The 22,919-nt window shown below is 34.6% G+C and overlaps 1 protein-coding gene across 2 annotated transcripts in view; it reads left to right on the forward strand.

The window, feature by feature from the left end:
• Positions 1-22,919, forward strand: part of pappa2 (pappalysin 2) — a 240,043-nt gene that overhangs the window by 205,606 nt on the left and 11,518 nt on the right. For both annotated transcript variants that reach the window (XM_028810464.2, XM_051933196.1), the window contains exon 22: positions 14,937-15,035. In XM_028810464.2, coding sequence (XP_028666297.1) covers positions 14,937-15,035 — 99 coding nt within the window. The remainder of the gene's footprint in view (positions 1-14,936; positions 15,036-22,919) is intronic.

Raw genomic sequence — 22,919 nt, forward strand, 5'->3', positions numbered from 1 at the left:
GCGCCTTGTTCTCCAGAGTAGCTTGAATTAACCAAAGCTCGATTACAACAATGTGCTGGAAATATTTTTTTGGTCCAGGCCGATCTTTCAGCCACACATCCTTGTTATGAACCTCCCAAAGGTGAGATCTAGCTTCAGTTTAGACAACTGGAATAAACTAAATTCAATGTGAAGTTTATGGAACCAGCCACTGTGTATGTATTTTGTACTGGAAGTAGCCATTTAAAAAATAGTTGCCTGTAGCCATAAAAGAATGCACAGTTAGGTACCCTTTGGAATTCAGTAGATCATGGTATTAAGAACCCCAGTGAATGCCAGGAAAGCATTTCCTTATCCATTGTAATACCTCCACCAGCCGGTATTGTTGACCTAACAAATGGTGAATCTATAAATGCATACTTTTAATGGCACATTCTGACCTTATAATCTGCATATCACAGCAGATGTTTAGATTCATCAAACATTTTTCTCATCTTCAGTTGTCCAGTTTTCATGATCATATGCCCACTGAAGTTTCTTTGTGACGCCCAGGATGCTTGCAGTTAGTATACTTCCTTAAACCTGGGACACCGATAGTCATAGAACAAGATGGACTAGGACGAATGATGACACAAAACAACAGTGCTAGTTAATAAATAAATAATCCATTAAAACAAACAAGTGTTTGCTGGAGATAATTAATTAATAAATATATCTAAATAAATAAGTTAAAATCCAAAGTGATGGAGAGATGAAACCTTTTTTTTTCTTTCTTCCTAGCACTTCCTGTCCTTGTCAAGACTTAGGGAGTCCTCAACCAAGCAGTCCATCACACACCTTGGTCAACCATTCAGACATGGACTATGGTTGCCCACAGCTACGGCTGCCCTTCAACAATGTTAAGCCATGCCAGTTCTGCCTCTTCCAATCTCCCTCATGCTAGTGATTACACCTATGCTCCATTCTCCCCTCTCAAACCTCCTACTTGGACCTTTTTGTACTGTGTGGGTGCAGGTGCATTAAACGATCCACGAAACCCCAATGAGAGATGGCTGAGCAGATCATACTTCTGCACATGAATGCCTAATCAAATTATTCCCCCATTATGTCTCTACAGCTACTCACCGCTCCTACCCACATCCAACAATAATCTGAGCCACACTGTTCTAAAAACTACCTGCATTGATTTGCTATGGACCCCATACACACTTCATCATATTCTTCTGCTGCTATTGCCCATCTTCTTCCAGGTCCAATATGTTGTGCTTTGAGAGATACCCTTCTGTACATTATTGCCAAAATGTGTAATTTTGAGTATTTGTTGCCTTTCTGTTTCATAGTCTGGTCATTCTTGTTCGCCCTGTCTCATCAACAAGACCTGCCACTCACTGACTGAATGTTTTTGATCACATCATTCTCTGTAATCTATACAGTCTGTACAACATGAAAATCCCAAGAGGACAGTGGGTTTCTGAAACCACTGTAACTAGTACCAACAATCATAACATGGTCAATGTTTTTATTCTCCATTTTTATGTCTGGTTGAACACTGACTAAGCCTCTTGACCAAATCAGCATGCTGTCTATATTGAGTTGCCACAGTATGATTCCCTGTTAGGTGGACCAGGATTTTTGCATTAATGAGCAGGAATATTTAATAAAGTGTAGTGTATAAGTGTATAATTTGGAATGTCATGATAATAGATTGTTGAAGACATGAATTTGATCGAAGACAAGGTCTTTCCCTTGATTCACTGCTGTTAGAAAGGTCTCACACTCATAGAGGACTTATTTTGCAGGATTGGAAACAGATTTACAGTATGAATGGTATGTAAAAATATATTGAAAAAAATCCATGAATTACAGACATTTGTACATAGATCATAATGCCTTTGACTCCCTTTTGAGTGATGAGCTTTTCACATACAGATCTATAGCAGCGAGAGTCACAAATTAATGTGTATACATTACCTAATCGGTCTGTTTCCTATTATGCTCTGAAATGCAATTTGTTGTTTTTTTAGGTGTTAGTTTATCTTTTGATGTATTCATTGTTAAAAAAGTATAAGATAAAAAGGAAAATCAGAGAATATAGCAGCGCCAATGGTTTGTTACGTCACATAGAACATATACTAAACATAGGAGTATAAGGGTTTTGCTACAAATAGAGGTCTCTAGGCAGCTCAAACTACCATATACTATTAAAATCCTTTATGATTTTAGGTAGTAAAGTTAAAGACGTCCCCTCACTTTATCTCATATTGTCAGAAAATGTGCAGGGTTGGAGTCTGTACTTTTAATTATAAGGATAAGGAGGTCATAATTTGACTTGCACATCTTTTTAATATTTTGAGGGTTTAAAAGGTTACATTATTCAATTTTAGGCTAAAATATTAAAGATTATATTAATGTTTCATAAGTGATAAGCATATTAATATGGTTTATACAGTATAGTCAAACTATATATCACATTGCCAGCACCAATCCACTGGATGTTTACTCATTTCATTGGAGTGGTGGCTCTGAGGCTAAGGATCACGAAGGTTGCCAGTTCAAATCCTCGTCACTGCCAAAAGAGATGCTACTCTGCTGGGCCCTTGAGCAAGGCCCTTAACCTTCAATTGCTCCAGGGGCGCTATACAATGGCTGACCCTGCGCTCTGACCCCAAGGAGTATGCGAAAAGATGCATTTCACTGCATGTTGTCCTGTATAACTATGTACTGTATGTGACAAAAAAATAAATAAAGACTTATTTTAAGAGACAGTAAACTGTGGCAGGTTAGCTACTTTAATAGGATCCCTTGCAGATGGTAATGTAGCTCAGCTCATGCTGCTGCTGACTCAGTAATGAAGTCATCCCTAGGCAATACAAGAGTTGCGGCCATTACACTCTTCAAGTGGCAAGCTGTCCCATCAACCACTTCCAACTCCTTGCAATGTCACACAAACTCTTGGCAGGGTGGTCAGGCAGCTGGAGACAAGAGCAGAGCAGTAGGGATGTTGAGCATTGGGCCAGCATGGGGTGCAGCTGTGGTGTCTGATGCTGCATCTTGGGGTGGTAATCTGACAATTCTGAATGTGGGATGGCATACTTCCTTGTGTGGATCTTCAGAAGTAGCACTTACTACAGATTTCAAGTTCAAGACTGTCCTTTAACAACTCAGAAGAGTCCAGCTAGTCTGTGGTTTGGTGAATGCTCTCCACTTTGTTGAGCCAGACTGGATGTCTTCTGCTTGTTGTATTGTTGACATCAATGTAAGATGAAATAGTAGCTTGCTGTCTTTACAAAGATGGCACACCACTGTGATACAGAAGGGTGTGCCAAGTAGGACGTGAGATCAAGTTAAGAATCGATTGTTTACTGCCATCTGTGGCACCTCCTATGTAAGCATTGTTTGATAAATGTCTTGGGGTAGCCATTTGATGGGAACAGGTGGAACAGATAATGTCTTTCATTCTTTTTAGTATTTTTTATTTTACAGTGGTTGGGAATCCTTCTGAACAGAGTTTTAACTCAGTTCTATATATATATATATATATATATATATATATATATATATATATATATATATATATATATATATATATATATATATATATATATATATTACAAGACAGAATGATAATCTTAACTGTAGGCAGAAGTTTGCATTAAATGAATGATTTGTTTGATGGTTCCATTAACAGTGTAGCAGTATTGACACATCTTTCTTTGGTATGCTGAAAAGGAGTCCTAGTATTCAATATTTCTAATTTCTATTTCATTATGGAAAAACTTTCTCCCTAGACAGACAAAGGAAAAAGAGATATTGCTACCACACAATTGATTAAAATACCTTATGGTTCAGAATTGCACAGAATATTAAAATGTAATCCTTGAGAAATTTGATAGTCATTATATAACAAACACATGAACAAAAAAAGTGACATCTATCAACATTTAAATATTCCGAGAAGGAAGACATTTTCAAAGTGATGGATCATCATGGATAACCTTTTTTGTCATTTGAGGCATCCTGGCTCTGTGTCATTTATAGAGACTCTCTAATGTTAGAGTTAGTACTGTGCAATATTATACAGACAACTGTCCTGAAACACATGCAAAATGTAAAACTGTTGTTCTGGTATTTTAAAAATTCATAACTAGATGTACAGTAATACTCTATTTCTATAGACTACATTTATTGCAATGTTTCCAAAGCATCTCTGGTGCTTCAGGGTCCAGTGAGTGCCTCCTAATCCAGTTCTTCTACTGTGAGCTCTTCTGACAACAAAAGTTAATGTCAATGTTTTTTTAATATACTGCTTTGGCTGAAATTTTTTGTATTTTTATTAAACTCCATTGGCCAGCATTGTTTTATATCAAAAACACCAAATACAGTATTACATGTTCCCCCATACTCAGTGCTTAATTTTGTGATAAGGGATTAGGAGTTTTTCTTTGTTCCAGAAAGTCATCCATTAGAGCTTGAAGATTAATATTTTTTTTTTATGCAAGTCTATTGTAAAACTTAATAGCTGTATTTTCAGTCAGGGTGACGGTTTATGCCTGTCTTCCTTTTGGAATATTTTCTTTTTATTTTCAAGTTCTTGTTCTGAATAGATTCTGGTACATATATTTTGTTTGTGTCAATTGGAAGGTAAACTTAAAATTATTCTCTTTCATTGAATACAAGCAGTAAATGCATTGTCTACTTCACCATGGATGATTTTGATTGCCTATTTAAAGATAGGTTACTGAGTCAGAAAACTCGTATGACATTCTCAAACCCTGCTAAATCCAATTTAGGAGGCAGAGCCTATCCCAGCAACTCTTGAGAGAACACTACAGGAAACAGCTGTGGACAGGACAGCAGTCCATCATAGGGGGTCACTCACCTACACACCCACACTTACACCGGACCAATGTGGAATTGAAAATTAATGGAGCCTTTCCATGTTTGGAAATTTAAGAGGAATAACTGAAAAACCCAGAGGTGAAAACCATGCAGAAATGGGGAGCACAGAGACGCCACAGAGATAACAACAAAGCGCTAACCTTGATTTAGAAACCCTATTTAAAATTGATTGATCATTGAGCAGTATTTATAAGCTAGTCTTTTATAAGGATTTTCCAATACATTGTTTTACTTCCCTGCATTTATGATGCCATTACCTCATAGTATTGAGACCAAGATTTCAATTCTTCAGGATGCGGTTATCATAATGCTTGGTTTTATTGCCAATCTGCTCTTCAATATGATTGATTTGTATTTGTCTTGCCATCTTTTCATTTTGCCCCCTCCCTCACAGTAAACCCCATTGTCTTTGGGGGAGAACTGAAAACTTTAGATTCATCAAAAAATTCCATTTCCGGTTTTTGATGAATCTCAATTTTTTAGGGTCCCCTGATACCGAAAACATTAATTCCTTGATGATAGGTGTGTACAACTGTGTGTGTGTGTCTGTGTGTCCCAGTTTCTTGAGGATGGTGTAGAGCTAAAACGCCTAGACAGAAAAATGACAAACTTGAAACTTAAGCCTGCTATGATATGACAATGTGCTGAGTGGGTTTTGAGCCAAAGCATGCAAGAGAAAGAGGCACTCTAGAGGAACCAAATACTGTAATTCTGCAATTAATTATGAATGAATCTCATTAATTGATAGATAGATAGATAGATAGATAGATAGATAGATAGATAGATAGATAGATAGATAGATAGATAGATAGATAGATAGATAGATAGATAGATAGATAGATAGATAGATAGATAGATAGATAGATAGATACTTTATTAATCCCAAGGGGAAATTCACAAACTCCAGCAGCAGCTTACTGATACAAAAACAATATTAAATTAAAGAGTGATAAAAATGCAGGTATAACAGATAATAACTTTGTATAATGTTAACGTTTACCCCCCCAGGTGGAATTGAAGAGTCGCATAGTTTGGGGGAGGAACGATCTCCTCAGTCTGTCAGTGGAGCAGGACAGTGACAGCAGTCTGTCGCTGAAGCTGCTCCTCTGTCTGGAGATGATACTATTTAGTGGATGCAGTGGATTCTCCATAATTGATAGGAGCCTGCTGAGCGCCCTTCGCTCTGCCACAGATGTCAAACTGTCCAGCTCCATGCCAACAATAGAGCCTGCCTTCCTCACCAGTTTGTCCAGGCGTGAGGCGTCTTTCTTCTTAATGCTGCCTCCCCAGCACACCACCGCGATATCTTAATGACTTATTTTATAATCGGAAAGATCAGCATCAGAGTGGTAAATAATTACTGAACTGTTATAGAATAGTTTGGGTAACTTAGTTCATAGGGTGCGAAGCCTTGGAAATTCATAGCTTATATTTTCTTTTCAAGTTTAAATATATGTCAGGCTTACATACAGTAACTTGTCTTCTCTTACTTAAATAGGACCTTTTGAAAGAATCAAAATTATGTCATGATTAAGGTCATTCGTATAATTTTTGCATATTTTAGATTATCATCTGTGCTAAATATTTTAGCCATGTGTTTGTCTTACATCCAGCTATGAGCAACATTTTTTTCATTTTATGATGATGAGATGGAACAATAAAAGACAGGGATGTTTTACTTCTAACATCTGACACACTGTATATCTGTGAATTAATTTATTTCCCAGTGTTCTAATATGCTGTCAAGCATATACTTGTAATTTGTTTTTACAAATTAAAAATTCTATCAGTTTTCTGAAACCAGTAAGTCCATGTGTTCAAATTAGAAGGTAAAATTGGACAGAAGGCTAGCCCATACATATCAGTTCCAAGTCAAACAAACTATGGCGATTTTGTACTAATTAACCAAAATAACTCCTGTTGTAAGAAACATATTATTAATTTATTTCCAGGAATAGTCTATTTTTATGACACATTTTACATTTTGTTTAATGATTGTTTAAATTGTAAATGTTATTTTAATTATACCATTTGGTTGTAAAATTATGTTTTTATGTTCATGGGGACCACTATTTTTATTTCTGAATTGCATGTGTGCATAAATATTAAACATCTTTTGGCTATGATGTTGTGTTGTTGTCAAGCATGTGATACATGTGTCATGTGACCCTTGACATCATGTCAGTCATATATAAGATGGTCGCCCATTTTAAACAGTGACCATACAATAAATACGACCTTGTAAGAGAATTGTGCTTAAACAAACAAACAAAGTAGTTAGAATAAAGAATCTGGTCTTCACTTAATTTTATTTTGACTTCTGATTTGTTTAGAGCTAGAGCTTTGGTGAACAAAATAGCAACTGTTTGTTATATATCGGTAAACCATAGTTACTTGAATTAATTATATATATTTTTGTTTTCAATAAATTTTTATGTCCTTGTTGGACTGTTACTTTTTAGTTGGAGGAAGATATGCATTTTTTGCAGTATATAAAATCTGAATGCAAAGCCTCAGTATTTCTGCAAGATTATGAATTTGATTCTGAAAAAAATCTTATTCTAGAGCATGCATTGCTTGATATTTTGGTTATGAATCATAACTTTGTTTCTTAGTTTGATGCTTAGTTTTAGCTTTTCTTTCTGGTTACACTTGAACACTAAAAGACCTTTGGCAATTTGTGTTTCAACAGTGCTTATGGTTTGTCTGGTGGATTAAAATTTTTTTTTTTTTTAGTTTTTTGAAAATGAAATGTTGGGGCTCAGTAAACTATTCTGCCTTTTGAAAACACACTAATCTCCTGAATCATTTTGAATCCATTTTAGTGGTTGCCCAGTAAGCACTGTGCAAGTATGCAAAATAAAAAGGCTGGTTAAAAATCCTAACACGGCGAAATGAGACTGGGCTGCAATCCAGCCAAGCTGATTTTGAGCTCCCATCACTCACATAGCAGTGTATCAGCCTTTGCTTACATCTTTGAATATCCTCTTGAAATGCCCCTTAATTTAAGGACCTAAAATGATCTCTTCCACTAGTTACTTCTGACTGTCCAATAGGACACAATTTGACCTCCTCTGTAATGTATTCAATTCTCAGATTATATATGTCACAAAAAACAGATAAATGGACAAAGTAAACACTTTTGTGATTTGGTTTAAACAAATTGGGTGGGCGTAGTGGGTAGCACTGCTGCCTCGCAATTAGAAGACCCGGGTTCGCTTCCCGGGTCCTCCCTGTGTGGAGTTTGCATGTTCTCCCCGTGTCTGCGTGGGTTTCCTCCGGGCGCTCCGGTTTCCTCCCACAGTCCAAAGACATGCACGTTAGGTGCATTGGCGATTCTAAATTGTCCTTGGTGTGTGTGTGTGCACGCCCTGCAGTGGGCCGGCTCCCTGCCCAGGGTTTGTTTCTTGCCTTGCGCCCTGTGTTGGCTGGGATTGGTTCCAGCAGACCCCCGTGACCCTGTAGTTAGGATATAGTGGGTTGGATAATGGATGGATGGTTTAAACAAATCACAAACAATTCTAACCTAGGTTACAGTACCAAAGTTTAAACGATTTGGAAGTGTCATATACAGTGCCATACTGTATATGAGCAAATTGATCTCTTATATGTGATTGCCAACATGTCCATAGTCAGAATTATTATTTTGTTTTTCTTTACCTTCAGATATTTTTCATATTACTTAACTGTAACTTACAAGGTTCAGGCAGCAAGTGAAAGGAGCTGTAATATAGTTGGCACATATGCTAAACTGTCTTAACCATAAGAGTAGTTTTAAACTGAAATTAAAAGTTACTTATATTGAGTAAACAGTCAAATCTGTCTATCGATAATTTAATGCACATACTATTTAGGCCCTTAGGTTGTGTGACAGATGAATAATGTTTAATAAACAGACAGTTGAACATTATCTGCGCAGTAAAACCAACTTGAAAAGATCATCTGACTATTAATTCTTATTTTAATTAGATTTAACCGCATCAGTTCCTTTTGCTTATTTTTTTTTAATGGCAGCATTTCAAAATATGCAAATCAATGTATTGTTGAAAAGCATTATTACACCAATATCCCCAGTATTCTGTACATTTGTACACTATTAAAGGAAAAAAAGAACATTACTTGCAGAAGAAACACACACAAAACTTCTCTACACAAACCACCATGCAAATGACTTTTACCTGAAGCCAAAGTATAATTTCTTAGACAATTAGTAATGTGTCTTAGTCATTGTATTGTTCATCAGTTGTTGTAACTCTCACCTTCATGCTTTGATGGACATAAAAATGGAATTAACATAGTCTTTATGTGTCTAAATGATACACTAAATGAGGCACAATAGTAATCTTCATTTAATGTCCAGTTGGCAAAGAAAAAACAGTTTGGAAAAATAAGTCTCTTTAAATAAAGTCATCCTGACATAAGCAATTCAGCTCTCTTCAGACTTACATCCTCATTGAACTCCTGGTCACAAATAACCATCTTCTTCCTGGTCAGGTGATATTTAAGGAGGCAGAGTCGGAAGAGGCGGGATGATGGGCAGAAGTGATGTCAGAATCCCTCCCCTCTAGAAATCGGGTTAGAGCAGGTGTTACATTCAAATTCCTCCCCGTAAGACACACCCTAAGCTCACATGTCTGCAGGTGCTGTTGTGTAAAAATAAATAAAAAACAATAATTTAATGTATTGTTAAAATATGTATGGCAAACTCAACTTTGTTATCATAATCAATATTTTCTCAATGTTCCATTATATGATCAATGCCATTTCTTATGTAGAAAAATATTTGTACCTGGTGCCACTAACTTGTTTCCCGGTCCTTGGTACAGTTGTACTAGTCTTCATGCGTGTTCTTTTAAGTTTTCTGTCTTGTAGCTTGAGATCTCGATCCCTTTTAAGCAACCTATTGATTTTTTTTAATGACTTGATTTATAGGTTACGTGAACTTGCACATCTTGCTATTTTACTGTCATCATTATCATGAATCATGTTAATCACTTTCTTTGCATTCCAGTTTTCACTGTTGAATATTTCATGTTACATTTTGTTGGGTTTTTGGTTTATTTATTTATGTATTTTTTGAGAAAAACAGTTGTTGAAGCTTGTCACATTGATCATATTAATATTTTACTGAATGGGGTTTGTTGAATTATCACTAACATTATCGGTCCAAATTTAAATATGTATTTTTATTGATTTCAGAAAAATTACGGCTTCCATAAAAAGACATCTTTCATGGAATAATTAAATTAATCTCAACTGTTTAAACAGGAATTGTATGAACATTAAATTTGATGCTAAAGTATTGTTTCTTTTTATGCACTGTACCTATTTTAAACTTGTTAGATTTACTAACAAATGTTAATATGTCATGTTATATTAAACTGTTTGCTGCCTGATAAAGCATGCTTGCACATTTCTGTGTTAAAATTCTTTTTATTTCATAGCGTTCACTGAAAAATGCACTACCTGAAGGGATGGTTGTAAAAATACACTCTGAAGTTTAGTTGAGTTATTGTATTAACATTTATGGTGGAATGGTGATGAACAGTTCTGAGTAGATTTCATGTTAATTATTCTTTCTAAATTGTTTCCTTATGATTATTGTTTTTATGACTGTGCTCTGCTATGGACTGCCATCCCAGTCAAAACTGGTTCCTAACTGCTGGGATATGCTATGACTTATGGAATAAAGTCACTTTTAGAATATATAAATGGATGTTAAGGTGTAATCGTTACTTTTAAAAATTTGGGTATCATTTCACACCATTTCACGGGACTTTAGCTACATTTAAATATTCCTAAAGCTTAGCTTTAATTTGTTTTGATTGAAATACATGTGCTCCATTAATGTTAATCTATGAAATCTATATCAAGAAGCAGGCATAAATAATGTAATGACATTAATAAAATTATATGGAAACATACAGTACTTATACGTAATCTATCAAATCAGTAGTACAAATAATTGTGGTGATTTCATAAGTATCATTTATAATCACATTTAAAGAAATAACACAAAACACACAGAACATATAATTTCCTTTGTTATTTATGCACCCTTCTTTTGATGTTTGAATTAGCTGGATATTAACAAGTTCTTTCTGTCACCTAAAACATCAAGTTAATAATGCATCTGGAAGATGTTAAAAACTGTTTAATAATAGACGTTATTTGAATGTATTTTAAACATCCAGCAGATGCATTTATACTTACTGGGCTATTTTTAACAATACCTGGAAAAAAGAAAGATTCGGAAATTTGTCCAGAATTCACAAAGTGCAAGTAATGTGAAGGCTGCAACTGCACACTGTCTTACCTAATATGCTACCTTGTAGGTCCCCCCTCAGATTTTACACAGTGAGCCTCTGTTTTCTTCCTTCAAATTGCAGATCCACAGGAGTTCTGGGAAAGGTGAATTTTCCAGAATGTCTAAGGCATTCATTGAAAAGTTGCCCAGTATAACAATCCCTACAGGCAAATCATTCCCCTGACAGTTTTCAGACACTGCTATACACAGTATTATCAACATTAAAATGAAGGGTAAAGGAGTTCATTTTGTCTGTACAGAGTTGCACAACAGTGTTCAGCATGAAACCTTATTTTTGCATTTCTTCTAACCAGCACAGCTCACAATGCAATTTTTTCCAGTTCAGTTCAAATCAGGTAAATTGCAAAGAGCACTTTATGCATTCTTGGAGTGTTTTAAAAATTGTCAAGATCTTAAAATCTAGTATATTTTACAAAAAACAAATGTAAAAATAGGAACTCATTACTATACAAAATATGCAAAATGCTTTAAGACTACAGAGGAGAGGAAAATAAAAAATCCAGTGTGATGTAAATTTTGGAGAAACTAAATCAGACAGACTCTGAGTAGCTGGTAACCCAAACTCTTTCTGGAATTTCTAATTCTCTCCGGTCATATACTGTCAGTGAAGTGTTCAGGATTGAGTTAGCATTCAGTAAAGATATCATCTGGAAGTTGGTCCAGCACTGCCATCTACTGTAATGCTGGTTTGGCAGGGCACACTGGAAATGGCAAAAGTGGTGCTGAGACAGCCAGAAGAAAAAGAACAGAAAAAAATGGTAAAGGGGTAACAGGAATTGGAATATAAATTAATTTACTGTACAGTATGATCTCTAAATGGCACATGGAAACTTAAAACATAAGCCTCACAAATCAGAAAGTGAACTGGGTTCAACTGCAGTGAAACAGAAAAGCTACCTGTTATGCCAGCTTAAATCAGGCTGCTATTGTATTTGTTTCAATTTTACTTTGTTTTGTAAAGTACTGTGGAATTTGACATGATAATTAAAATGTTTTTATCATACATCTATGCATTTTAAAAAGTGAACTACAGCAAGATACATTCATACTGTCTTTCCAGAAACATTTCCAATGAAGCTACAGATTTAAAAAAAAAGAGGTGTTGATTTTATAACATAAAACACAAATGGTGCATAACAAATACACAAGCAAGCAAAACACAAATAAAAAATGTAGCTGTCCCACTGACATGCCTTTACAGATGTTTGCCTTGTTTATAAGCTGTGGCAATAGCGCTACATAGCACCCGACCCGGCACAGACCCACACGGAGGGAGGCACGTATAAAATAACACAAAAATGTTTATTTTCTTCACCTGTGGGGCACGTCTTCCCCGTGAACCCCACAGGCACAACACAGTCCCAAAATAAGCACAAAACAACCAAACCAAAACACGCCCTTCTGGCGCCTCCAACTCCTCACTGGCAAGCTCCGTCCTTCTCCCACCCGACTCTGGCTCCTGAGTAGTGGCTGCAGGCTCCTCTTATAGCCCACCTGGAAGTGCTGGAGGTGCTCGTTGACCTACTTCTGGCTGCACTTCCGGGTATGGCTGTGCTCCTGCCCAGACGGGCTTGTTAAGCCATGCAACTCTATGCAGCTTCCCCGGCCGAGGTCACGGAGCCCAACCAGGATGAGCTCCAGTGTCCCACAAAAGTGGCCCCGGCACAACCCAGGGGGCTGCCAACAAAGGTTCCGAGGGATGTAGCGTGGCTCCCATGGCTGCTCCCCTGAATCCAGTGACAAAGGAGCGTCCAGGCCAGGCATGGGTCCTGGCCGTCCGCCACAAAGCCTATTCCAAAACACACAATTGATTGAATGTTTAGGCAACTGACCACCTTATTTGGCAAAGTCGTCTATTTCTTTGCATGGCTCACTGATCATCCATCCAAGTGCAGTCTTCACAGCGTGAGGTCCTCACGGTTTGATAGGTATGATTTGCCATGGCTCGAAGGCATTGGGTATGTTGACACCTATTAAAAGATCAACTCCAGAATCTATGAATGGATGACATAACTCCTCAAGATATGTCCACTTCTTGATGTCTTCTTGGAATATTTTCTCTTCCCACTGGAATAGAGACCTGCGTATAGACCTTTGGCAAATCAATATATTCATTATCATTGAGACCACAGACTTGCAAATCTGATAAGACGGAACATTTGGCTGGCATTTTTGAATCATTGTTATGATTATTTACAGTTCTTTTCTATGAAGGTTTAACCGTCTCTGAAGATGGTCCAGCTAACCATTCAGTCCACCTCTATAGATTCATCTGACCTTGTGATTCATGATGGATTTATACCTACCTAAGGTTATTCAACCTTGAATCATTTCTGGAATGAGGGTCGGCCCTCATTGCGGGAATTCCATGTGGTCCGTGCATCCCTGATTCCTTTTCAGCCCTTATGAAGATGGCATTATCAGGCAGTTTCTGTCCTGCCTCTCTTTACAACACCATTCTCCTCCAGTTATTGGCCTTTTGGCAATTCTCATGGTTTTTGTTTTATGTGGGTAACATTGTACATATCATTCTCCTATTAGCTAGGTGGTATTCTGTTTTTTGTTTAACTTCCATGACCTCTGATGAAGTTGAGTAAGTTCCTTTTGGGGCATTCTCTGCACCAGCAAGACTTTCAGCTCCTTTTTTTACCATCTTTAGACATGCACTCACATTAATAGTATTGGTTTTCCTTTCTTTCTCATGTGTTACTTTATTGCTGTTCCTAGCATCTGATTACCAACCCTGTACCATGACATATTCATTGTTGTATTAAATAAATCTAATTACATAACTGAGCTCAAAGCATCTAGAATGCTAAGATGAGCAGAGAATAGTGGAGTACTTTTATCAGACCTTTGCAAATAATTAAAACTGTTTATTATATAGAATTCAAATAGGCTGATCAGACATCGTGGTTTTTTTTGAGGCAGTACAATTTTTTTTTAAAAATTAAAAAAATATCCCACGCTCACTGGAATAATGAGTTGTGTCCCATTTTGGAACAGTGAAAATCTGGTCAGCCTAGATTCAAACCATCTAAGAACATGAGCCAATGCAATAAAATAGTATGCACAGTTATGTTACAGTATGTCAATGGCACGATATAATCTAGGAGTGTGGAAATGGTACTATTTCACATATCAGTGGATAGGAATACACCAGACACTTCTGTTGTATTAGTTACATAAAACCAATTTTCCAAGGTTGATGTTTGTAATTGCTGGTAGGAGGTGTAATAATCCAACAGAGTGTAATTGCAGGCCACAGTATCTAGGACGTCAGTCTAGTAATACCGCAACATCATGAAATGCCCTCAACGTCAGTCAAGAAATGCCCATTGCATTACACTATGGTTAAAATTAGGGTTGTGGGAGGAATCTATCTGACTCAAAAGGGCATTTTATGACTGACGCTGTGGGCATTACCTGACCTACGTCATAGGTATTGCAAGCTGCAGTTAGACCCATCTCAAATAATCAGGAGAATTTCAAATAAATAGTTCAAAGTACAAAGTGGTGTGAGGGGAAACCATTGTTTAGTGTGACAGGTTGTGAAAATACCTTGCATTAACCATTGAATTGTTAAGATTTATTATTATTATTTTATTATTGCTTTTATAGTATATAGCAGAACTGTGTATATCAAATAAAAAAACTTTAATAACTGAAATGCAAAGTTTAATGATATTATTGGTATCTGAGTTTTTCATCAAACTTTTTACGTTTTCAGCCTTTTCAGGGAGATGGCTGGTGTGACACTATTAACAACCGTGCCTATTGCCAATATGATGGAGGGGACTGCTGCCCCTCGACACTTTCATCAAGAAAAGTAAGTGTCTGCCTTGTTCAGTTTTACTTACATTATAATACAATATAGATCTACATCAGTTTTGGCACATGTGCTGTTTTATATGTAATATTTTCTGATGTCAAATTTGACATGCTGTTTTGGAAAATAAACAACTGCAATCCTTTCCAGTAGGGTGTAAGTACTATTGTGTTTATTTCAAAGTAGCATTACACTCATTTGCTGTTTCTTTTGAATTTAATTATATTTATATACCTAAAGACTATATATTATCATTTTTATTTGAGCTAAAGTACTGTATAATAACTCTTCCCACTAACAAATGTACTCTACTCTGAATATACGTATATCTCTAGTTACAGTAAAAGCACCAAGTAAACTTACTAAAAGTATTTCAATTGTACTTTTAGTGCTTCTAAATGTTATAGCTTAATATCTAATAAATGTAAATGCTCTAATTGCCATTATGATAACCAACTATTCTTGTAATGTTGATGATAGTGGCACAACCAGTAACAATGCCACCTTATATTGCTTGAAGTTTATATCAGCTCCATGCATCTGTATAGCAGATAAAACAACTTCAGAAACTGAGAGTAAATATTGATATTGTCAAAATGATAGCATTATTATATCTTGGGTTACCAATGGCTTATTCAAAACATTTTGTGTTTCCATTTCAGTTTTTTTATTTCACAAAATGACAAAAATAGATATTGTGCATACTTAATGTTTCTTCACTATTTTATCAGTGTGTAATTATTTTTTCTCATGATTTGCTTTCAGAGAAAAACACATTAATTACATTTATTATAGTAGTCTGTATTTTAAAATATGCATAACATCTATACATCATTGAAATAAACTAATTAGATAAACTTAGATGAACTGTTTTCATGGTTGGTACAAGAAGGCTTGTGCCAGTAGATGGCACTGATGACCAATCAATAACACACTAAACTATAAGGTTCTTTCGTTTTTTTCTCCTATTGTTAGAAAATAAAAATTATATTAGCCTTCTTTTTAATTTGAAATAAAAACAATCATAAATGCAGTTATGATATATCATAATGTTAAATCCTAACATTTGTTTTTTTTCAGGCAAACAGCATCATGAAACAATAAGCAAAATATTTTGTATGTCAGGCATTTCCAAACACTAGAATAAATCTTGTAGTAAAACAGTCCATAAACATTATATTGGTTTTCACTACTAGAAATTTAATACCTGGATTTAGAAAAGTACACAATGCTCTAATATATTTGGGATTTGCTACCTGAACATGACCTTTCAGTATTTCATCAAAAAGGAATACTGATAGAAAAATCCCTTTCTTATTTATATATTGAAACTAACTGAAACTGTAACATTATACATATTCCATTTGAGGAAAGATGCCAGTGTATTAAGATTACCCAGAGAGCTACTCCGGTAGTTTTGGAATGGCGCTGTCACTGATAGCTCAGGTGCAGTTTCTGGGAGTCTTTACGGGACTATTATTTCAAAATAAGCTCAGTAACTATTGTACAAAAATTACTCAAAAATCAGTTGAAGCTTATCAGAATATGTTCCAACTCTTTGCAGCCCTATAGTGGAAAAAGTGCATGGCTCAACAAATTAGAAATAATCCATTGAGTTTACAGAATTATACAAGGAACCCATTTCATTAATTATATTTGATCTGGCTACATAAAGAATTTATAAACAGGTATGAGTGATGGTTGTTATATTGTTTTCTGCATTTTTATCATTTATTTTCTTTTTCTGTTATTTGCTGCCAATCTCCATTTTCTTCCATAGATCCAAGATAGCTCTTGTGTGACAACTTGGAAAATGATAACTTGGTGAATGGGTGATGTGTCTGGGGCATGTCTTCAGAACATGGTCAAATGGTCAGCTCTTCTGATATTTTCAGAACAGCCGGAATTTATTATTGTAATTAGGTTTTGTAGATATTTAGAAGCAGTGTTTCTTTTGATTACATCTCTTTTTATACATTTATTTCTATAGACCTTTTTAGCAGATTTGTTTTGTGCTTCTGTTTTCTGTGTATGATAATGGGGTTGCCTTTTTAATTTTTTCAATTTTTTAAATACTCATTTAGGAGATAGCTAATGTAGGCAGGCAGCCACTCCAGCTCTGCAGAGTTGGAGTCGTGATATCATTTTGGACCATATAGTGTAATTTTTAAACATTTTTTCTTTATTTACATAATTTTATTATGTCATTATCATGATGATTAGCTAGTGTTTATAGCACTGATTTTGTGATGGCATTTCTGCACCATTTTCTGGTTGAATGTTTTCTTATGCAGCATCATTCTAAGCTTTTGTCTTAACAGCCTTGTTGTTTGTAGCTCATAGCTACATGTGATATCACAAGATAAACACTATTTATGATGGCAGTTGAGTAATGTTCAAGCTTTGGATTAAAACGTAGAATCTTAAAATTCTATTGATAACCATTTGTGTATATTTTCACAGGGAAAATATAATACATTAGGAATCTCTTATTTTGTTTTTGTCCTTGACTTTTGTCTCATGCTTTTAACACAATGTTTTTTTCTGTTGTTATTGTCAGCAATTTCATCCAAGCCTGTTATTAATAATTCTTGCGGATGCTCCTATTAATTTTATTTTCATTTTCTGGCTTTTAAACCTCATCATATTAACTGTGGGTGTTGAGAACAGTCATAGAGAGTAGGTCTTAGAAGTTCTTCCTTTTTGCTTTCCTTTCTGGCTGGTGATAGGAACTGTCAGGGTTTTTAAACCCACATGTTGTGTTTGTCTCTCAATTGCTAGAAACTTTGCAATTCTGAGGCATATATGTGCAGTTTTTTTTTTCTTTTAACATACCTGCTGGTGGCTGCAATATAAATTGCAGTCCACACCAGTGCATTCAGAGCCAGACGTTCAACACTTACTAGGCCATGTGTCAATACTCCAAATTGCTAAAACCTTACAATTTTACTATTATAGTAAATTAAAATCATTTAGCAATACTAATTTACAAAAATCTCCGAAGGTTAATCAACAATGTCAAGCAAAATATATATATTTTTTAACATAAGGAAGGGTTCATTATAATAGTAACCAGGTCACATGTCAATACCCCAAAGTGTTTCTGGATTTGTTGCTTTGATTTTTTAATAAATTGTATTTCTCTTCTAAGATGTCTTTTTAGAGTGACATAAACTATTCTAAGATTTTATTTATTTGTTGTGTAGAATGTTAAATGGATTTCAAAAGTCAAATATTGCATTTTAAAAAATAATATTTAAATGTCATTGGAACCAAATGATAAATTCATCTTTTTAGCATATGGACTCAATGTGAAACTTACCAAGGCCTGTGTTGATGTCCAAACTGGTTTTGTATCTGTACTTGGACTATTAACAAGCTTTATTTTTCCTCCAAAAAAAGCTTATTTTGAAAGTGACCTAAAATGCCCTGAAAACATATTGATTTATCATGCTATTACCAATGTAATAAATGTCAACATTAAATTTCCAAAAATTCTGTTGCACATCCGCCAACTTAGAGCACATATCTCGGGGGCCAATAAAATCTCATCACAGTATTCATCCGGAGTGGTTTCCTCATTAGTTCTGTTGTTCCACAAAACTGCAGCAGTTATTTATGGTAATTAAGTTTTCACAATCTCCCCAAACTATTAAAACACAGTGAATTATTACAAATAAAGAACTACAGTACATAAATGTGAATTAGGTTTAAGACACCTTGGAAATTGTAATACATTTTGATATGGCAATTATTTAGATTATTTTTCAATTAAGTAAAATGTTTATCTTCATATTGATAATGAAAGGAAACATTAAAGTATGTTTTTTTATAATACTGAACTATGATAAACTGCTAATTGTGACATTTGAATTTCAGTTTTGTATTCAAGTTGTACTAAACTTGTGACTAACATAGTACTATCTATCTATCTATCAGAATGTTTATAATCAAGATGTTTTCACTGCAGGGAACCTTTTGTAACAGGTTAACTTATTAATCTTACCTTACACAACACTGTGCATGTAAAATGCTTTGCCTTTCTTATATGCCATTGCATATTTGTTAAAACATACTGAACCAGCCCTTCTTGTACAGTATTTCAAGAAGCAGGAAATCAGCATTGATGGTAGCATCAAGTCCAGTGAAGATATTAGCATTTAGAAAGGGTGTCTTTCACAGCATACTTTAATGCATTCCCACACTTAATGAGACTAAGTGAGGTATATTTTGATTTGATAAATATCTTCACATGATCATTTGAGACTGGAGAAAAACCAAACGTTCCAAAGGAAACCCACATGAGAACACTGAAAACTCAGTCTCCAAAGAGTTAGAAACTGAACCATTGTCTAAATGTTGAGAGAGAGTGACACCACCTACTTACTATTGCAGAGTGCTAAAGAGGTGTTACTTGTACATAAATTATACCGGTCATATAAAACAGCTATATTGTATGATTAGCCACAGGGGATATATTATATGGAGGAAAGTACTGTACATGTTTTATTCACTGCATTTTTATACTCACTTTTAGTTATTATTCAGCAATCTTTTTTACATCACACAATTTTTGTGTCTTTCAGCTTTTTTCAATATTTCTATACTTACTCTCTTCTCATGAATTTCAGTTTCCAAATCATTTCGTAAACACTTGAATTCTATTTACATTTCAGTGCATTCCTGGCTTTATTTTTCTCAAACTAACCAATCCAAAAGAAACGGTGCTTCAGGTACGGCCATGTCGCTTGCACTGTAACAATCTACAGTATGTCAAGGACATTTCTATAGCTTAATTTGAAATGTTAACAATCTTAACAGTTTCACATACAAAATAGCAGCAAAGCAAGCCTTGTGGTCTTTTTGCTTTAGAACTCCTAGAGGTTTGTTTTCTAAACATCCTTGCCAGTCGTCCCAGATATTCTTTTCCTCTCCTCTCTGGCCATCTGACCATAACATATGTTATCATATCAGATGTGGACTTTTACCAAATTTGTGTTCATTAGAATTATTTATGAATATTTTGAAATCACTTCAGCTTTTTTCTTTTTTTGGTCTGGCACCTCTTGACTCACTGGTCCAAGAAAACCCTCAGATACAATATACTGTTTGACACGTCTTGATGCGTAATTATGCATGACATCAAGTTTTTTCCTCTCTCCTAATTTTTACACCATTGATAAAGATAAAGAGTAAACCGATGTGTATTCAGCATTAAACATCAGAAGGGCCTGAAGCTGTGCATGTCTCATCAGCCAACCACAGTGGTTCACACCGTAATGGAATTTGTAGGGTCAAAGTCCTTAGAAAAAATGGGGATTGGTAATGTAGGAATGTGTAGTGTTGTTTGATGCTATTTGAAAGTTGCTGATCACAAATATGATAATATTTTTGATATTTGATTCTTTACTCGTGGTCCTAGCACTCTAAGAGCCACTTCCAGAAGATTAAATATGATAAATTTCAAACATAAGGATGTGGATATTGTTTTAGACTATTTCAAAATCAATGATTATGAATATGATGTTATTTTTGATTTTTGATCTTTTACTAGGGATCTACCTTTCTATAGAAGGTGAAAAACACAAAAAAATCTATTACAATTGAGAATATTTAGACTTTAAACATTTAAATTGAAGCACATCTTTAAATGTTTGATGCAACTATTCTTGTTTATTATGTATTTCTACCTCATGAAGTAAATCATTACATTTTAATGAACACTGTGAATTAGGGCAGCTTATGCTAATTCAGATTTTATAAAAATTAGAGGACTTACAAACTACCTGACATAATTTTTATTAATCTCTGTTGGATTCTTCCATGTTACCTTTTGATTGTTTTTTAAAGCACTTTGAACAACATTTCGATATGACAATCTGCTATATAAATACGTGTTGTGTAAATTAGTGTTGTTGTATTGGGAGCTGGTATTTCAGATTACACATACATTTTCACAAAGTCAAAGTGTCCTTTGTAAGTGCAAATGAAATTAACTTCAAAAAAGATTTTAACAAAATTACAGATTAATGATGAAATATGGCAATTTTCTCTCTATAAATATAAGAAAATCTTAGAATATTTTAAATTAAACTCCTCTTGATTCTTAATTTTTTTGTTTGCTTGGAAAACTTTTATCTATAACACATCCCTCAATATACTCAATCAAAACACTGCAGAGTAGCTGAACGTTTAAAGTTGAGTGCCGCACTGCACAGCACAAAGTATTATCATAAAATAAATTACTTCAATGCATTTACAAAATGTAATACTTAATTATAATTTTGTTCTTTATTATGTAGTTTTTGTTTTCAATTTTGAGTTGTTAGGGACTGTAGCTTTTCTTGGATTGAAAAATAGCTTTATTGAAGCAGCGTTTTATTGGAAATGAGCACGGACACCAACCAAATCCAGTTAGGACAGAATTCCATTCATGGAAAAATGCCATTGTCTTCTGGTAATTTAAAAAAAATTTAAATAGTGAAATATTCATGTTTATTCTTGGTGCCACATTTACTATGTTAGCATTTCCACATTATGTTTATATAAATCTTATGAAAATGCTTAGATAGAAAAAAAATGGAAAAATTCTAAATCTCATTACTTTTAATATAAATGGAGGTCTAATTTCACAGCAGCATCCACACTTAATTTGAATTGATGGTAGTAAAACTCATTATGGTATTTTTTTGTATCTGTGAAAAACTGCATGTATATGAAATAATGTTTTATTATATTTTGTGTTCTTACACTCTATATGCTTCATTTCTTTAAGATAATTACATTGTTTGATATTTGAGTACTTTAGTTCATACAGTATGAATTATCATTTCCTTTATATATTTACATATATATTCAATTTAGTGATCTCAGAGAGATCAAACTTATTCCAACATCATCAACCCTTGTGATTTGCAGACATTCAGTTTATGGTTACTAGTCAGTCTAACAGTGTGGGCTCTGGGGGAAAATTGGAGGCCTTGAAGAAGTGCCAAGATAGAAAAGAACAGAAAACATTGTACAGAAATAACTCCAACTATCAGTGGAGTCTACAATGTGAAATGTGATACTGGCAGTGTGTAATGATATTGTTGTCATTCTTTGCTGTGCTATGTTTGTCTTATATGTAAAACAAGCTTTCAAACAGAATAATAAAACCCACACATCCTTACCATTTCTTAGTTAATATCAGACTATTTCCATGGCCAATAAGAATTGCTTGCTGTCTACTAAAACTGCAAATGTCAGGATGGTTACTTGTTCTAAAGATGATTTTTCAAGGCTTGTAATTTGTGTAAATACTTAATAAGCATTGGTTATATAATGTCATTGGGAATGCCTTTTAAGAATGCATCTACTACTAAGTAGGAACCCTTTTAACATTGTTGGAAAATATTGATTATTGTGTTTAAAAAATTCCTAGTTAATAATTGTATTGTTTTTATTTTTCCTTCCTAATAATAAAACATACACAATCTCAATTGATATGAAATGCCATAGTACAGAAATAATGTAAGTACAGCTAGCTGACATCTAGTGGCATGACTAGGGTATCGTACTCAGCTGGGCATTTTGATATGTAGGGTGGGCACCTAAATGCCTAAAAAAAGTTAAAACGTTACTCATACTGATTTTAGTTTTTTTGGGTGGGAACTGCCCACTCCTCACCTACCTGTAGCTATGCCTCTGCTGACATCAGTGTGAGACTGACACGTCATGTTAGATACATGAAGGTATGATTACTGTAGATTATTATAAAATTTCAGAACAAATAAATGCTGATCAAGATTTAGAAATGTAATTTTTTAATCATTAAACATTGATCAGTAAATTAATATTGCTAAAGAATTGTCTGTATGAATACTCATATTTCCAGAATTATAC

The sequence above is a fragment of the Erpetoichthys calabaricus genome, chromosome 10 (assembly GCF_900747795.2).
Source record: "Erpetoichthys calabaricus chromosome 10, fErpCal1.3, whole genome shotgun sequence".
NCBI classification, from domain to species: Eukaryota; Metazoa; Chordata; class Cladistia; order Polypteriformes; family Polypteridae; genus Erpetoichthys; species Erpetoichthys calabaricus.